General features: G+C 38.8%; 2 protein-coding genes across 2 annotated transcripts in view; one reads left to right on the forward strand and one right to left on the reverse strand.

The window, feature by feature from the left end:
- Window positions 1–12,453, reverse strand: DCP2 (decapping mRNA 2). Its single transcript, XM_009998800.1, has 10 exons — window positions 12,300–12,453; window positions 10,559–10,686; window positions 10,103–10,201; window positions 5,901–6,053; window positions 4,139–4,251; window positions 3,924–4,031; window positions 3,066–3,189; window positions 2,408–2,515; window positions 866–917; window positions 1–164 (listed from the first exon to the last, which is right to left on the reverse strand). Exons 1-10 carry the CDS (start codon window positions 12,352–12,354, stop codon window positions 1–3), a joined length of 1,104 nt encoding a protein of 367 aa, XP_009997102.1. The 5' UTR covers window positions 12,355–12,453.
- Window positions 12,454–17,838: 5,385 nt separating this feature from the next.
- The window catches only part of REEP5 (receptor accessory protein 5), a 31,000-nt gene continuing 29,089 nt past the window's right edge, over window positions 17,839–19,749 (forward strand). Inside the window, exon 1 of the mRNA XM_009998802.1 lies at window positions 17,839–17,859. Within this exon, the coding sequence (XP_009997104.1) occupies window positions 17,839–17,859 (21 nt within the window). The remainder of the gene's footprint in view (window positions 17,860–19,749) is intronic.

Genomic DNA, 19,749 nt, shown 5'->3' on the forward strand with positions numbered 1-19,749 from the left:
TCAGAGGTCGAAACTTTTCATTATGGCATCATGGTCAAACTTGAAACTCAGGAAAGCTCTTGATGAGAAAGCAAATTTGTAATGGCCATTGCATGCCACAGAATGTCCCTCTACATGTTCTGGAAGTGGCTCTTCACTGGAGCAACACATCTCATACACTGCATCTGCTTAAAGAGAAAAAAGCATGAAACAAATTTTAAACAGATCATTATCAATATGAGTATCAATAACAATACAAAACTATACCTCAAATATATATTCAATTAATATTTATGACAAAATCTGTATGTCTGATCATAAACAGAACACAGTAACCTAAAAAACAACCATTTTTACAATTCATCTAGTGGCTAGGACAAATTTTAAAAGTCATGGCAATCTAGGGACACTTTGAATAGCCAGTTTTACCCACAGGTTCTGTTTTGCACATCATTTCATAAATAAACAAGAAATATATCCCTGTTTTCTGAACAGTAATGAAAGTATTGTGTGACTCTCTGGAGAAGTCCAATATCAATTGCAGATTATCACTAGCAGGACAGAAAGAAAGCCTTGAGCCAACACACAATTACCAGCATTGTGTTTGTTGCCTCTTACGCTGTTTTCCTAAACCAGCCTTCAGTTACTTTTTACTCATCCACCTGGTATAATCTGGCAGTCTTAATTATTAGGGAGAAGCATTGTAAAACCAACAAGAAGCAGCACATGAAGTTAGCCAAATAATAAACGAAAGAACTCAGACGGCTTTAGAGAAACAAAGCTTCTTACAACATTTAGCATACAGGGAAAAATACTCAACCATCATTGTTCAGGTGCTTTCAGCCCATAATACATGACAATGGATGAAAAATCAGACTTCACTTGCCTGTTTCAAAGTTATCTTGAAGTCTTCTTGGATTAAGCCTTTTTTCACATTTCTGGTTAAGAGAAGTACCATACATTACACACTTAAGAAAAAAACCAGCATTATATTTTTATATCACCCCAACTAATATGTACATTATTTTTTCTTATAACTCAGCATGAATTGTGTCATGCTATTTTATGTAGGAAGTCCACAAGTCTTTCAGAAGCATACGACCTTTTAACAGTTAACAAAACATTTTAAAAGCACAGTCTTTTGGGGGAAACTTGTGTTTTCATAATGTTTTAAGCTGGAAAGGTCTTGCACATGATGGTGTGGAAACAAAGTAGTACATGCATAAGCCTGTTCTTCGATTAGCTTGTCCCAAATAAAGCAAGGGGAAGGTATTTGCAAAAAGACTGCTACTGCAAATTAAATTAGCATGAATTAGAGACAAACTTAGAACTCTCCAGGGAAGAGTTAATATTTTAGCCCCACATATGCTGCTGTAAGTGTACAAATACAGGGAAAAGTATGGCCCTTTGCACTCTCTATGAATTAAAGAGTTCCATGGATTCTAAATTGTATTTGAAAATTATAACTGGGATATGAAATATTTAAACTTCAAAAGACTGACAATCATGAAAATGCAAATGAAACACCATGGAATTATTTACCATAGTCTGTAAAGAGCCTACAAAGTAACTGCAGAGTATTAATAGTTCCACTTGTTTCTATTAAGATGCCATTAGGTTCCCATTAGTTTTTTTCTATATTAGCAAATTTCTGGCCAGCCAATTCTTTGACTCCTCATTATTCTACTCTCAGACCCAAACACAACTAACCGTTTCTTGCTACAATGAGGATAATATAGGAAAAGATTTTATGGCTTCTGCACTTTTACAAAAAAAAAAATAAAAATGATACAAGGTAATAGCCACAAACCAGAATGGGAAGGATCTAGTTTACAGCCAGTAAACAAGAACTAAAGCTTGGACAAGTCAGCTGAGCTGCATAGAGAACTGGGGCTCACTGATGTACAAGAGCCAACAAAGTAGAACTGGAGAGCCATCAAGAATAGTGCAGGGTGGGGAGAAGCAGGGAGGAAATAAAAAAGACATTATATTAGAAAAGAGAGACATCTCAGCAAGCTTTCTGCCAGCCAGCAGAACTGTGGGGACAAAGACACTCAGTTACTGCAAGAGAAAGGTAATAAAACCAAGAATGTCATACTGGAATTTACAAACTGCTGCAGTTCTACTGTATGATTAAAAACTATATGAGATACTGGCTTTCAAGTCTGCCTCTCAACATTTTTGCTGGAAAGAGGGAAATAAGCACATGCTTTACCACTTTGTATCTAATTTTTGCATAACAAAACTTCATACCTACAGTAATATATCATGCACAAATAAGTCGTGTACTACACTGACTTACCATGATGCACTACAGTAGGCTATTACCTGACAGGAACCTGGAAAGTTGCAGGATTATTTACTAGCCTGCACATTCATTAAGCATTACTGGAGCCTGTTAATAAGACAGCCACGGTGTGTTTCTTACCAAGGTATGATTTTGCTTAACTGGTTGGTTGTGGACTCCATTTGTTCGCTTCTTTTGGCTGGAAGTCTCTTGATACTGTTTTCTGCCATTGCTCCTCAAGCTCTGACTCTACCATTAAGTCCAAAATACAGTAAAGAGAAAAGTTTAAATGGCAGCATTGAAAATCACTGCACTGAAATTTCCTACTTATTAGTTAGGCCCTTCCTCCAAATAACCTCAAACATGTAAAGGGTATTTTTTGTATACAAGCTGAACCACACTGAAATTAACCAAACATACACTCAAGTTAGAGACTCATCAGCAGTTACTCAGTCTCTCTTGCACTATTAGCAACACTGAATTACACAATAAATTCAGTTCAGTGAGCTCCCATACAATGATTCATAAATACTAGTGGTATCCAAAAGATTTCAAAATGGTACAAAGGAGGACACCAAAATGGTGAATAGTAATTGCTTTCTATGCTTGAAACAACACAACTACTACCTGATAATGACAGATAAGTCTGAGAATCCCCAAGGTATTTTTTCTTTATGTTTTTAGTTTTGCATTTTGTGGTAATAAAATTCAGTATTTTTATTGCAAAGAGAAATTCTCAGGAACAAAGACATACATTTAACATAGCCCAGATCCATGTTTGCCTAAGAAAAAAATCTACCTTTATTTTCAAAGCTTCAGACATCTCAGGATGATTATATGGCTTCTGTGGCTGTTTTGGCTTCATACACTGCTCTCCTGAAAAGCTCTCTGTAAACATCTGCTGACTACAGCGAAGTTTGGATCTAGCACAGGAAAACAGTTTACAACACAACTTCAGACTTATTGACAGCAGAATAAAAACATGAAATAATTTTCTGCCTTTTGAGAACAACCTGGAAGACAAGCTTAATTAATCAGTGTGGAAACTGTAATAATGCTCCCTGCATTCACACTTCATTTTGCCTGCTGGTAGGAAATCTGTGTTCTGCACACTCAGCAGGACAGTAGGTCCTGTTGTCAGTGTTGGTGCTGACCCAACTTGATGTACCTAGCCTTCTCTTTGGAACTACTGGTTTTAAAGTTTGCTCTACCATTTTTAGCTCAGCTGAATAAAAAACCACCAGCACTTCTTTCCCTGCTGACCCCCCACAGGTTTTATCTAGCTAGCTACTCCCAATAGTACTTACAGTTCTACTTTAGAAAGTCCTGTTTTCCCTTTGTGGAAGCGCCAAAAGCACTTGAAAGTTATCTACTTGTTTTAGCTTATGTTTTTTGGATTCTCACAGACAGGAGTCAAGAAATTATCTCAGTTCTGACACATATGAGACTTTAAAAAAAAACCTGTATCATATCATGTCACTAATTAACTTCTCATCCTATTTATAGTCCCTTGAGATATGCCCACAATTTTATTTTTTTAATAACCCATTCTATTATTAGCACACAAATACTCAGAGAAAGAGGAAGGACAACCAGCTTCATATGACCAATGTTTTATAGAACAGATATAGAGGTGTTAAACTGACCTGGTTCTTACCTAGCTTTTTCCAAGTTGGGCTTAGAGGGTGTGCTACCTGTAGATGAAAATCCATTGTCACTATCTGAGGAATCCCCATTCCTCCGGGAAATCCATTCCCTCAATGGCCTGGAAGTAAGGAGAAATGTAACAACATCTACTTCCTGCAACAAATCTAGAGAAACTAAAGTTGCCTGAAAGGCAATGGCCTAGCATTTGCCTCATCTCAAACATACCTGATGAAAGGAATTGCCATAAAAAATTTGTTAGGTGCCAACCCGAGCTTGGACTTCGGGGTCATGTCATTTCTGTGGCATGGTAGTTTGTCAATGGAAAACCACTCAATATTCTGGAAAAAAAAGAAATAAAATAAGAATATCCACTACTGTAGCCTTATCAAATGTTACAAATGTGTCTCAATTACAATTATCTCTGTTAATTAAAAAATTACAGTGGAAGACTTTAATTAATGAGCTTCAACAGTGTTTTTCACAAAAGGTTGATTAACAACAGAGTCATTCTTTTGATTAACAACAGAGTCATTCTTCTGACTTCAACTACAGAGTAACAGATGGTACAGCACATACTCATTGCAAGATACAGGCAAGGTATTATCCAGCAACTAAATTCTAAACCAGGGTTTCAAAAAACCAACCAGCTAAAAAAGCCCAGCACACTGCATACTGAATGACATAAATAAAGGTAGAGGCTTTAAATAACTTTCAAAGTCATTACGACTCCTTTATTTAAAATGGCATCAAAACTACACCACCAACACTAGTTCAGAACTTATGGGAAAGAAGGAGATTTACTTTGCAGATTAAGTTTTTGTTTTTGTTATAAAGGTAAGGAATATGGGTAAGGATAGGACTTGTGTTATCCTTTATACATATACATAGTTTAAAATATTAAAACTGTATACTTGGCAGAATGGAGAAGAAAATCAAGAATTCTGAATATACACAGTGAGTATAAAAGCCACATGAGCTTTTCTATTGCAGAACCTAGGCCCAAAACCCCAGGTCCAGATAATAAGCATATTATGGAAAGAAGTTACAAACTCAACAGGTTTTCAATATAGTTCTACAGGAAATACAAAAATGGCATGCCCAGTTGTATTACAACAGATGGAGACTGTGCGTCAGTAGGGAGACAAAAACCTGACATTGTCAGAACTCTTCATCACCCCCAGGTGATGACAGTTATACAAAGGGAAGTATTTACCATACACTTAAAGAAAAAATCAAAGTTCATCTGCCTTTACTTTCATATTTCGAAACAGAGGTATCTAATGCAGGAAAATAAGAGATTCCTGGCTAGACAACTACAAGCACCTTTTCCTATTTATAAAGCCAGATGCTCAGTGGTACCATCTGCATTAAAGTATGTGGATAGCTGTTTTAAACTGAATTGCAATACAAAATAGTCAAACTTCAAAGGTTATGAGTACCAGGAACAAAGTTTCCAATAAGTCTACTATACCCTTTAAAAGCCTAATGGTACAGAAACTACTCAAAATAGTTCTGATTTTGTGTCCCCTTCCCAACATCGTCCTTAGAATACGCTGTTCTCTACGTCTGGATGTTATTAGCCATGAAAGAGAGGACACAACCCTTCTGTTACATAAGCTTTTGTAGATCACCAATTAATAATTACATCTTCAGAAGAATATATAGTTATATATGTAGCTATAACTAGGAATAACATGAAATTACTAACATATACAACACCACAGAGAAAAGAAGGAGAGAATTACACTGCGACAGCATGCTCTAATGTTGTTTTCATTATTAACAGAGACATCAGACAGATGGTGAAGAATAAGTCTTTGCAGTAGAGGTGCATGAGGTTCACAAAACCCTACAGTGTAGAGACCCTATTTGTACCCAGCATTTGAGGTATTCATCATGCTTGGTGGGTTCTTAATTTTACAAAATTAGCTGTAAAAATCAAGCTTCACAATAAGGTTCCTACAGATTCAAACAAGATAACACATACCCGAATTTCCCTTCTAGTTTTAGGGTTGAATTTTGTGTTCTTGGGAACTCCTGGAATGATGTACAGCCGTGCTAATTGATCGTTAATTCTCAGCTCAATGTATTCTTCTTTGCGAATATAATCTTTTATGTCAAAGCCAGTTTCTTCAAACACCTAGGAAGCATACAGATGAAATCAGCACATGTATTCAGATTTATCCTTTCAGAACCCACCATCAGCAGAGAAGGAATGCCTGTTTTTCACATCTGTCCATAAAAATGGGCCACTACAGAGAAAAACAAGTCTTTACACATATATACTCAATAACAGAAAAAGTATCTGAGATCCTATGTGCTTTACATTTCTCTAAGACAGACCTGTGATAGAAGTTGAAACTTCTTCATTACACCTTCATGTAGCAATTTATTAATATAGACAGGGACCTTCTAGCTGCTCCTCCATGCTGCTGGATTCATGGAAATCTTAATTCTCAGTTAAACCTACTATTTGGGGAGTAAAGTCCTCTTCAAATTCTAGCAAGGTTTACTTGCACCTCCATTTTTCTTCTCTTTTGACAATCCTTCTACTTCATGATCTTTCTACCCCCAATACATAAAATTATTTTATAACAAAACCCAGCAATAGTGTAGCAAAACTTGTACTACAAAATTCAAACTGCACATTCACACTGACCAACAAACTTAAAAATGCTTTGTCAGCTACTCCAAGGAAAAAAAAAAAAGAAGTGTTATGCCCTACCACCCTCCATCATTTTCAAAAGATCATGGCAAACAGGAGAGGTGCCTGAGGACTGGAGGAAGGCCAATGTCACTCCAGTCTTCAAAAAGGACAAGAAGGAAGATCCAGGAAACTACAGATAAGTCAGCCTCATCTCCGTTCCTGGAAAAATGATGGAGCGGCTCATTTTGGAGGTCATCTTGAAACACATGGAACAGAAGGTTTATCAGGAGTAGTCAGCATGGATTTACCAAGGGGAAATCATGCTTGACTAACCTGATAGCCTTCTGTGATGTAGTGACTGAATGGATAGATGCAGGTAGACCAGTGGATGTAGTCTACCTTGACTTTAACAAGGCTTTTGACAGTCTTCTGTGACATCCTTGTGAGTAAGCTCAAGATATGCAAGATGAAAGAATGGCCAGATGGATTAAGAGCTGGCTACACAACAGAGCCCAAAGAGTGGTGGTCAATGGTGCAGAGTCCAGCTAGAGACCTGTAACTAGTGGAGTCCCTGGGACCAGTGCTGGGTCCAGTCTTGTTCAACATCTTTATCAATGACCTTGATGATGGGACAGTGTGTCTTCTCAGCAAGTTTGCTGATGACACGAAACTGGGAGGATTGGCTGATTCACCTGAAGGCTGTGCAGCCATTCAGCAAGATCTGGACAGACTGGAGAGCTGGGCAAAAAGGAATATAATGAGGTGCAACAAGAGCAAATACAGAGTCCTGCACCTGGGAAGGAACAACAAAATGCACCAGTACAGGTTAGGAGGTGATCTGCTAGGGAGCAGCTCTCTTGAGAAGGACCTTAGAGTCCTGGTAGACAACAAATTATCTATGGGACAACAATGTGCCCTTGTGGCCAAGAAGGCCAATGGTATCTTGGGGTGCATTAAGAGGAGTGTCTCCAGCAGATCAAGGGAGGTTCTCCTCCCCCTCTACTCAGCCCTGGTGAGACCTCACTTGGAGTACTGTGTCCAGTTCTGGGCTCCCTAGTTCAAGAGGGACAGGGATCTACTTGAGAGAGTCCAACAGAGGGCTACAAGGATGATTAAGGGACTTGAACACCTGCCTTATGAGAAAGGCTAAGAGACCTGGGGCTTTTCAGTCTAGAGAGGAGAAGTCTGAGGAGAGATCTAATCAATGTCTATACATAGATGAAGGCCAGGCATCAAGAAGCCAGGGACAATCTCTTTTCACTTGTGCCTTGTGATAGGACAAGGGGAACGGGTTCAAACTCAAGCACAAGAAGTTCCACCTCAACATGAGGAAGACCTTCTTTTCTGTAATGGTTACAGAGCTCTGGAACAGGCTCCCCAGAGGTTGTGGAGTCTCCTTCTCTGGAGACTTTCAAGACCCATATGGATGCCTTTCTAAGTGATCTGCCCTAGTTGGTGTGTTTGTGTTTTGTATCGTTTTGGTTTTTGTCCTTCTCTAGCAGGGGGGTTGGATTTGATGATCTTTGGAGGCAGGGACATCTTTCTCTAGACCAGGTTGCTCAAAGCCTTACTTCAAGATATTTACTTTTGACAACATTCTTAAGTAAACAAGGTTTAAAATATAAAGAGATTCACATGAAGCACACCTAATAGCTTAAATCAGATCAGGCCTCTAAGCTTGCTAAGTAAATACTCATTTTTAGAAACTTTGTAGTCTTCAAAATCTCCACAGGAAATACAAGTACTCTGAAAACATGCAAGACTGATAACACTGTCAAAAATATTTCTGCCCAGACAGTGGAACATGCATGTGAACAATCCCTCACAAAACTGGGTGTTAACCCAATAATGTAAAGGCAGAAATCCTCAGTTAATGTTTTTAAAGGTCAGTTTTAGAATTAAAAAGAGGGACAGGACCTTCAGTAAAACCTCTTCTCAACCTCCAACTCTTTTGGGGGCATATAATGAAAAACAGAACTAAAAAACTACACATCAAATAATAATAGCAGGGAATACTCAAAATACATTGAACAAAATAACAATATATACATTGGTATCAGCAAAATGGTTGTTAAGTTCAATTTCTGAAAATGCAGAGGAATTAAGCACAAATATGAAAAATAGTAGTGTATAATACAAAGAAAATAATCCACAGTTTTCAAATTCACACATACACTCCTATCACAACAAAAGCAGAGCATCTTCCTATCTAATTACATTAGGAACAGAGGAGTTTAGGTGGAAAAAAACAAAAAACCCAAAAAACACACCAATCACCTATCGTTTCAAGGAAGAAAAGACATGCTTTTCCTCCATATTTACTCTTGTTAATAATGACCAAGTATTACCTTCCTAAATTATCTTTTCAGATTATTTAAGTGAATTCATTGCAGAAATTCCTTTTACTAAGAGAAATACCTGTAAATTGTGGTTTTGCCCTAATCAGCTTCTGAAATACTATTCAACTGTGTAGGCACCGCCCAGTGAAGACCTCTTCAATTAGACCTCATACAGATGAAGTTTATGGTTTTAGACCTGTGCTGACACCAGTAAAAGCAGTTACAGGATTTATGAATGGATATTAAAGGCATTCCAGCTCCTGGCCACATGTAAGCCTTGAAGAATTTGCCAGTTTATCCAGAATGACAATCTACCTTGATGGAAAAAGATCATGGTAAGAGTGTTTGTTCACCAGTGTAATCTAAACCAACTCTCTATATTAAAATCACCATCCAAAGATTTTTTTTCCCCAGTATAACTGTGTCCACTTACATGCTTTTGCTAGCGTAACTTGTAGTAGAGGAAGGCATACTTCACTTCTCTCCTTCCTGAAGCAGTTAACACCTAATTTGTGACGTCCACTGTGCTGTGGTTTATATATTTTTATGGTCCCTGCTCCCTTCAGTTCAGTCCTTTAGACCAACTCTAAAATTACCTGACTAGTAAAAGTTTAACTGAACAACATTTATGGGGTTGCAGGAAAGAGACACCCATTAAACAATCAAGTTAACTATATTAAGTTTCTGCTTATCCTTCCCCAGCCCTTGAGCTCTGCAATGACAGCCTGCTGCATCTGTAGCTCAGGTGTTTCACCCTTTGGCAACTAATTTGATACTGCACAAATTATGTTCTAGACTTAAGAGATCAGTAACTGCCAACATGGAAGTGCATGTCATGTGTGTCTATCACATAATAGTGCAATGCTAAGATCTAACACCTCATTTTGCTTTTCCAAGTCTGTATTAAATACATGAGTGATACAGAAAGCACCATCAGGGAATTAGAAATACAGAATTTTTCATTCATGTATGTTTGACAAGTATATAAAAAAAAATCAAATTCATTCTTTACCAGGTGCTGATTCAGTGCAACTGTGAAGAAAACTAATTCAATCCTTTTCCTCATAAACAAGAGCAGATATTTTACCTGATTTAGGTAAAGAGATACCTAAGTAAAATGTCTTTTCGTTCAATGCATATATCCTGCTCTCAGCAAAAATTCATTTATTTAGCTTAAATTTAAGGAAATCATACATAACTTACCTCTCTAGCAGCACAGTCATGAGGAGCCTCTTCTTTATTTACTTTCCCTTTTGGAAATCCCCAACCAGACTTTGCTAAATAACCCTGAACCAAAAGAACCTGAAAAATACAAGGGAATGAAAATGTCAAACACACACTACTCTAATTCCTATTAAATGCCTTCCCTTCACTGTCCCATTAGGTTTTCTAGGAAGAACTGCACCATTTTTAATGGGATCATACAACTCAGAATAAAAAAAAAACAACAAACAAAACTGAGTAGGAAAGCAAGTGGAAGTGTGTGTACTGCCTCCCACATTGTGTTTCTGTACACACTCAGTGTCTAGTAACTGTCAAGTTTTATGAATCTTAAGCATCTATTTTTTTTCTCCAGATGAAAAATGTAAACAAAAAGGTTACTTATGCCACCATATGCCAGCCTTCCTTCTAGCCTTTCACAGCTATTTCCATACTTACATTTTCAAGTGTCTCATCAAGAATAATTGCACCGTATGTTGGCACTCCCATTTTGTATTCTTTCCACTCATCTAAAACCTTCTGTACATCTTCACCTTGAGGCAGTAGAAAAGGGCAGTGATTGAAGAGTACAGCAGCATGTTAAGGAAGATAAACATACGCATCCAGTTTCAAATCACACACAGACATACAAATGATGCACACTCAATATTTACAACAAAAATCTTCCCTCCCCTAAGTGCTTTTTCTTGGAAGTAAAAAATATTACCAAGAATCCATGACCAAACTCTAAAGGTTGCAAAGTAGCAAGTAATTTGGTAATTCTAATACAAATAAATTAAAAACAAAAAGAAAAAAGAAAAAAAGAAAAAAGATGCTGCAAGGCTGTTTGAAGGAAAGTCTCCTTTAATTTTTAATTAAAAATTATCTACATAACACTTATTTTGAATACATACTATTCTTACTTTTTTTTTCTTCATTTTTAAGTGAGAAACACAGACAAAAATACAGTTTCATCTCCTGCTTCAATTAAATGGAGATAGATTTTTCCCACAATCAGTTGTCAGACTACAGTACCTGTACTTTAGTACCTACTATGCTAAAAGTTATTTTTAGTGGCATCAAGTTACAGAGTCCAAATTCTAATGCACTTAACCAAAAATCATCATGCAGAGAAAACATCAACAACCTTTATAACTCTAAAACTTCAAAAGCAAATCTACAAGTTCTTAAGAAAGGTATTAATATTTATTTTACACATAAAATTACACTACAAATAACAAATATTCCATAGTAGAGTACTTATAAATATGGCATAGCAACAGAACTAATACTTCTGACAAATGTGAGTTGGAGAAGGATAGGTGTAATGATAAATGTTGTATTTTTCCTGCACTGCCTACTGCTACTAGAAGAATTCTACTGGTCTGAAAATACATTTATAATTCAAATCATACCTAAAATAAATTAAAAACCCTGCATAATATCAAGCAATGGAAAGTTATCATATGTTTACAGTTCATCGTTGAAATTAAAGCTTTAATGCTTGAAAGTAAATCTCTGTTATCAAACTAACGGAGAAGTATTTTGTGTAGTGAAAACACAGATAATATGAATGTTAGAAGCAATACTCAAATCCCATATCAAGAATATATGGGAAAAGGTTAAAAGTAAAACACTTGCTGGATGAAAGTCAAGAGTTTTTCTCCAGCAAAGACTAGATAGTGAATGTTCCAGCAGCCCCTGTAAGTGATGAAAAAAGCAGGGGCCAACCATAGGAATTCAGTAAAAATTAATCCTCCCCCCTTACTAACAGAACTGTTTCTAGGAGCAACTGTCAGTAAATCCAATACCACTACACATACTACATAACACCTTCAACTACGGTAAGATTTATGTCACTGTTTACTTGGAAAGCAATTACATTAAGGAGATAAAGCACGACGAAGAGCTCCAACAGCTCATCTTTGAAACACAGATAGTCTACAGAGTGCAACCATGAGGAAAAATCCCCTAAGATCAGAAATTACCTGTTTCCCATAGTTCTTTAGCCATCTGAGAAACATCACTTTTGTGGATGCCACAAAATTATAGAAGCAACAAACATATAAAATTACATACCTAGCAATACTAGCCTTTCATCACTAACACATGAACTGACGTTTTCCTAGTGCAATTATGAAATGTAATTAACAATATTCAGTTTGCACTTTATCCACTGAGACAGTAATAAAAAGGATATCAGCTTTAGCGAAGTCTCTTATCCCACACTGAGGTAATCCTGGTGTGTTTTGCATATAGAAATCCAGATAAAACCAATGGGCAAGTTCAATCTGAAAACACACTCTGATTGCATTGTCTCTCTCTTCACTTGGAATGTGCAAAATAAATCGGCTGCCAAGAAGGAAGGAAGAGTAAGATTAGCCAAATCTATCAGTGTAAGTAAAACTTAACAACAGAAACTCATTGCAACAGTGTAATTCATGTTCCACTAACACAGAGCAAGTATTAGATCTTGAAGATCTGGAAAAGAAAAGGTTTTCACATCAAAGTAAATACAGCTTTCAAAGTCAAAAAGGAGAATGGATCATGATGTTCCTTTACAGGAGTAAATTACAACGAACTAACAAAATTAACTGTTGTGAAAACATGGAAGGTGATAACATCCTACATAAATGGCTATGTTAGAAAAATGAAAGTAGTTTTACACATCCAGTGAACTTCTGCAACCTCTGATAACAGATGTCACCGCATGTCTTTCTGGACACAAGTTAAACATGGCTATGTATGTTCACTCAAAAGATTTTAAAATTCAATATGATCCTATTAGTTTTCTCAGCCTGAAATAGAACATGGGCAATTGATTCATTTTTTCAAGTCTACTACAAAAATATAGAGTCCTAGAAATGTAAGCTGCACTGTGTCATAGTTTATTTCACTTAAGCACAATCTTTACTTATTTATTTAATTGTAAGGTCAAGAACAACAGAATTTTCTTTTCAGAAATATAAGGTCACCCACCGCACTGAACCATTTGACAAATGCCTTTTACACTCAACTCCTGAGTACCACCCGTAAGGAAATGGGGTCAAGTTGCACCAGGGGAGGTTCAGAGTGGATAGCAGGACAACTTCTTCAGAAAGAGTGGTGAGGCATTGGAACAGGCTGCCCAGGGAGGTGGTGAAGGCACCTTCCCTAGAGGAGCTCAAAAAAAGAGTAGACATGGTACTTTGGGAGATTGTTTAGTAGTCACGGGGGTATAGGGCTGGTGGTTGGACTTGATGATCTTGAAGGCCTTTTCCAACTTTAATGATTCTGTGGTTCTAAATTCCAAAAGCATATTGTTTCACTGCTAGAAGCAGAAATACTTAAAGACATCTTCACATAAAATTTGACAATTATAAATTGTTAAGGGATGTGAGAAGTGGTTGCTTCTTCCAGGCACTTCGGCTAAGGACTGCCTCCTGCCTGGCTGTTGGAGCCCAGCCCTATGGCTCAGGGTGTCTACCCAGGCTGAGGGACACTTTCCCTTTGGCAGGTTCACCTAGTAGCAAAGCCAGCATGCATCCCAGGGACACACACAGAGGACACTAAGAGCCAGCCACACAGGCTGCCACAGACCAGGTGCTGCCTTCCACAGCACCTACCTGCAGAACTCAAGAACACAAGCACAGAAAGCTAAGTCCCCTTCCTTTTCTTCAGTTGGCAGAAGCAGAAGGTTGCTAGTGCAGGTGCACACTTGGCACTACACACACATTCACGGGTTCTGCAAATACCAGCGCAGCTCCCTCTGTCCACCCAACTCCCCTGCCCAGATCCCAGGCCCTCACACCCATCACGCAGGTCCCTGTGCACTGTCTGGTCCAGCTTGAAGTTTGCTAGTAAGTTCACATGAACAATAGGTTTGGGAAGATAAGACACCTGCCCCCCCACTAGTGGGCATCAGGCACATAGGCTACAGCCCACAGTGCTGCTCCAGCTGCTGTCGCTCTGCCTCTCACTCCACAGTTTGCCTGCGGGAACCAGTTTCCAGGACACTCACCATTCATACCCTGGAGCCTGGAAGCTGAAACCCCCAGCCACCTGAGCAGCTGGCACTGAAACATCCCCCCCTCACTACACTAGTTGACATCCCATTCACTCACACACATAGCTCTCACCCGTAGCTGGCACTTCACCCTTGCACCACACTTGTTCATGGGGTACAGTCAGATTATCCAGAAAGAAAATTAAGAAAAGATTTTATAAGAAGATCTAAGAAGACAGGACAGACTGCAGCCATCAGGCAAAAGGCTCAGTCAGACAAGAGTAATGACCAGCCCAGCTTTATAGAAAACTATCCCCTTATACCCTCTGCTGCCTAGCCCTACTTTGTCCCCTCCTCACTCCTGCTGCAGCACCTCTCCCAGCCCTCTGCAGGATCCCCCTGGTTTACAGCCTTAACAAATGCAAAGGCCAGGCTGATATTCCTGGAAGTGGTGCCTGTGGTTTCTTAATGGCCCATCAACTAGTGTGACTGGCAGATTGGTTTCTCTTCATTGTCTCCTCTCTTGTTTCCTTAGGTCTGTGTATTTTTGGTTCTGATGTCCCCCTTTTCCCTTGGTTTCCTAGGGCCAAATCTCCTCTCAGATAAACTTGATGAAATTAATATTCCCACACACCCACACCAATCAGTGGCAAGGTTTGGTCCTCATCACCATCTCTCTTACTGTTCCTCCTTCAGGTTTGTGTCCTTGGCAGGTTTTGTTTATGGCTTTTTCCTCTTCTTACTATCCTGTTTTCAAGTTGAAAAAGGTCCTTGACCAGATACCCTTAAAAACGCAGAGACTGTCTCTTCCATAAATAACCTTATCCACTTCAAGAACAATATATTCTTACTTGCCAGTTTTCATTTAGCAATATCCCCCCCAAAATGCTCCTTTCTTCCTGAAGGCTCTATTACTGCTTAAAATAACCCTTATATATAAATCTGTTGTAAAGGTAAAAAAAAGTCTATTTAATTTTATAACTAGTTAATGATGTCCTCTTGCCTGACTTGTTCAGCACTGCAGCTGAACATAAACCTGAGGATACAATATGTAGAAGTAGCACCAAAGAGAAGTAAGAACATGCCAGCTTTAGGCTTAGTGTCACAAAAGGAAAGCCAATTAGAACACTAGCTGTTAATCAAAAAGTTAACTCCTAAATTATTCAGAGTGACTAAAGTGCTAAAAGGCACCTATCTCTGGGTTGTACGAGCTGCAACCGCCCAGGTGCTGGCAGCAGGGCGGCACAGCTGAAGCAAACATCCAGGATGGCAGTTCCTCTAAGGAATTTTATTTTTAAAGGGCCAGAAAGTCACATAGGCAAGGAAAGAGAGAGAGTGTGAAGCAGTAGTGTAAACCCTAAGGTCAGAGAAGGAGGGAGAGGACGTGCTATGGAGCAGAGCCTATGTCCACACCACAGCCTGTGGTGGCTCCATGCTGGAGGAGATGGGTATTTCCTGAAAGAACTTCAGCCCATAGGATTGACCCTACACTGGAGCAGAGGCAAAGCATGAAGAGAAAGGAGCAACAGAGACAAAATGCTCTGGACTGACCACAACTCTGATTCCCCATCCCCCGTGCTGCCCAGGGAGGAAGAGATACTGGAGTCAGGAATGAAGAGGTAAGTTGAACTTGGGAAAAACGGGGATGTAGGAGATGGTGTTAAGTCTTTTTGTCTTTGTTTCTCTATATCCAAATCTACTTTAATTGGCAACAAACTGAATTAATTTTCCCTAAGTCTGTTTTGCCCATGATAGTAATTGGTAGGCAACCATTCTCTTGCAGAGGTAGAGTGGCTGGCTGGTTGGGCACGAGGCTGCTGGCCAAAGTTAACTCACCACAGTCTTGAAGCCAAAAGACAGCATAACAGCACTTGCTTATAGGAAAAAGAGAGCACTAAGAAGACCCAAAACCTACAGTAAGACTGTATCTCTACTTACTTATTCAGAAAAAAAACCCAATAGTGTAAGACAGCAAAAAAAGTTACATGGATTTGTTACTTGTTATCTGTGACTTGTTATTTAGTAGAATGGATTGATCAGAGGGTCTACTACTGAAGTTTAAACATTCAGTAACTTATTAGGACTAGAATACATTTTATCGTTGCATTGTGTGATTTTATAATAGCCTAGGAACTCAACAAATGTTTGAGATGTTACATATCTGGCTTTAGCTTTCAACTAGTTTTCACATGCTGGCAAGTAATATTTTACTCTCTAAATAGGTGACTTCTAAGTGCACAAGTCTCGTAATTTATTTTACCAGCTGGGAAAAACTGTGGCAGCTTTGGGGGAAGGGGAGGGGTGGGGAAAGGGAAGTTAAACTAAAGTGCACTAGACTACCGTTTTTAATCTTATTTTTGTTATCCTTAGAATGGTTTTGCAATGAAAGCATTTAACAGTAATCACCACCACCACTGTAACTCATACTCAGTTCTCACACAGATCTCAATAGCTGCATATAAAAGCCTACTTGTGATTATTTTATAGTCTTTGAAAAAGTTGTGAGCTTGGGTTGTGGGGTTTTTTTGCTTATTTGTTTTGGGTTTTTTTAAGAGCTATCTTAAACTGATTCTCTAGTACAGGTTTCAATGTTGTATAATTTCAGGACAGGATTCTGTGAAGTCAGCTATGAACATTTGACTCTGAACACACCCTTTACAGCAGGTAACTTTATACAACGCGCCCCTCAGGACAAATAAGGTCCATGGCCTAAGAGCCATTCACCTAATGTACTTGATTTAATAAAACCAACAAATAACAATTTTTAGTTTAGTAATATGAATTAAAAATCCTGCATTTAAGCTTAGCTAGAACCTATCTGAAATTATTATTCCGCTGCTCACAGAGAGGAAAAGCACAAAAGTTAATAACAGGGAGAATATCCACAAGCCCACATTAAGCCTGCAGGTTGGGGTTTTTTTTCCCCCTCCCAAAGGATAAATAGGTATTCTATGTTTCCCTTGACCAATTAAAAGCTCAATCAATTTGATGTGAATGCTATAGTGGCTACTAAATAGTCAAACTTTATCCGAAGCTAAATATATGATCACACAGATACTGCAAGTCAAACTTTGCATAAGTTATATTCAAACCATAAGCCCAGTCTAAGACCCAACCTAGACCCTCCCAGAAGTTTAGATGCCTCAAAACTGAGTTGATTTAGGGGCTTAGGGACAGTAAAACTTCGGGGTCTTCGACCAATTAACTATCCAATTGAACAGTACTTGTCAAGATCAAAATTGATTACTACAAAAAGAAATCCAGTCATCCTGTGCAGTACCTAAAAACTTTGAAGCTTTCTCACACAATAAAATACATGATGTGGTAAAGGTTAGCCAGTAGTACTTCATGCTTTTTTAGCTCATCAGGCTCAACAAAAACAAACAAAAAAGAACTACCTTTCCCTCAAGATATAGGAAACTAAGATACCAGCCAAGGCACCTTTGCATGCCTCTAGAGCTAGTAACAATGAGAATTACCTGCAGGCACTAAAACAGTTGTAGCTGCCCCAACAGTGCAACTATTATTTAGACTAACTGGCTAAATTGGTTAGAACAGCTGCAAGTTATGTGGGTACCTACATATGTGCCTCTTTGAGTAGCCTCTGTTTGGAACCTCCCTGAACTTCTGCCTAGAAAGGAGCTGCTGTGAGGAATCTAAAGAATATGCTTCAGCTTAAAAGTAAAATCCAAACACATCTGAATTCATCAATGTGTTAATAGCACGTGCACCAGCTCATGGTGGTCCTTCTGCCATGACGAAATGTATCAAGCAGGTAAAATGGCAGATACAGTATACTCCTGCATACACAAGCTTGTACCAACTGAGAGTGTTCTGCAGACTCCAGGCTTTTCATTTCAGGACAAAGGAAAACATTTCTGTCCACAGACAAACTAGAAGTCTGACACATTCTAGCACTCTCAAGATACAAATAAACCCCATACTTCTGTTCTGTGGACATCTAATCTTTAACTTAGCTTTTTGGTTTTCAAATATACCAAAAAATACCCATAGCCCAATTTAAAAAAAAAAGAAAAAGAAAAAGAAATCACACTACTGGGCAAGACTGACTTGAAAGATTATTGGTTATATTGTCTTACTATTGTCTTAGTAAGAGTCATGTCAATGTTTACCTCCTCCTAAGAAATCACTTACAGTTGTTTAGATTTGCAGCTCAGACTGCTACAGTTCATATAAAGACACTAAAAAAATTGTATGGGTCCTGTAACTTTCCAAACCTGTTAGTACTGAAAAAAAAGTAATTTCAGTGTAAAGTTTAAGTTGCTGACAGAATTTGAAAACAAACAAAGGAGATAAAGAGAGGGAGGAAGAGGGGGAGGAAAGAGAGAAAGAGATCTTCCACTTATTTAAGAGTTCATCTTCTCTCTTGTGAGAAGGCAGGTCAAGCCCTGTCACTGTTCCAGTGCACACCAGAATCCTTCCTCTCTTTCCCACAGAAAAGCCTGACTCTTCTGTTACTTTCAGTTGTTCTGCCCATATCAAAACCAGGCAACTCATTTGAAGCACGACTGATATGTTCACACTAATGAAAGTCAACAAGGTGAATTAGGAAAAGATGAAGAGCAAGAGAGATAGCTAATACAAGCCCTTAAGGCTTTTTTTTTTTTTAAATTAAAATCACACAACTACATTAGTAAAAGACAAAACACCATTTAAAAGGTAGAAGACTACAACAGCTCAGAGAAACAGTCAGGCAGTGGGGCTGACCCCATAACAATGTTCTATGGGTCACCCTTCTATGGGTCACCCCACATGGTGGTTCTCCTCAGGATTTTCTGAAGGAGTCTTAAACCCCAAGTCATATGTAAGCAGGCATCTGGAAGTCGGGAGCCCAAAGGAGACTCAATGGAAACAAACGTGCTCCACAGGCCAGACTCCGACTCTTGCATTAGATACACAACAAAACACTACAAATGAAGCAATCCTGGCTTCCTCATTTCTAAGCTTTTTTGTGCACTCGAGGACAGTAATTCCAGTAAGTTAACCATCCTTTGTCTCTAGTAGCCTTTCCCTCTGGTACTTTAGTAGGGGTTCTTTTAGGGTAGTAAGACAGAAGTATTGTTTCACTTAAGATATCACATAACAGTGTGGGGAATCAAATCCTGAGGATGACAGATGAACTACAAGATTCAAAGGGCTGCAGCACAGATTATCAGAAATTCGGATTAGAAGGGGGAAAACTGCCTCCTCCCTCCTGAGGAAAACAGAATCTCTGTTTTAAAAAAATGTAAATGTCTAGCCTTTAGGATAAGGAAAGCTAACCATTTCACTCTGAAAGGACTGACTAGCAGAAGAGGCCGGTTTCTGAATGAAGCATATTCCTTTGGCTTTCCCGTTGCTGTCTCACTGGAACACTCTCCTCCAGCAGGTGTAAAAGAGTAGAAGGGACTTCCAGCCATCTCTTCTAAATAAAACCAGACTTCTGAACGGTAACACTGCACCAAGTCACACCTACACACGTTGTATCAGCCTCACACTTCCAACTCTTACCTGTGCAAACACCGCACATGCAGTTTTGCCTTCCTAAATCAAACAGCCTGAGCTGCTGAACACGGTAAGAAAAAGCCGCGGTCCATGCCCTGCCCTTTCTCCCCCGGCCCGGCCCCACGCCAGGCTCGGGTGGCGGTGCCGAGCCCAGGGAGCC

The sequence above is a fragment of the Chaetura pelagica genome, unplaced genomic scaffold (genome assembly GCF_000747805.2).
Source record: "Chaetura pelagica isolate M959 unplaced genomic scaffold, ChaPel_1.0 scaffold306, whole genome shotgun sequence".
NCBI lineage: Eukaryota > Metazoa > Chordata > Aves > Apodiformes > Apodidae > Chaetura > Chaetura pelagica.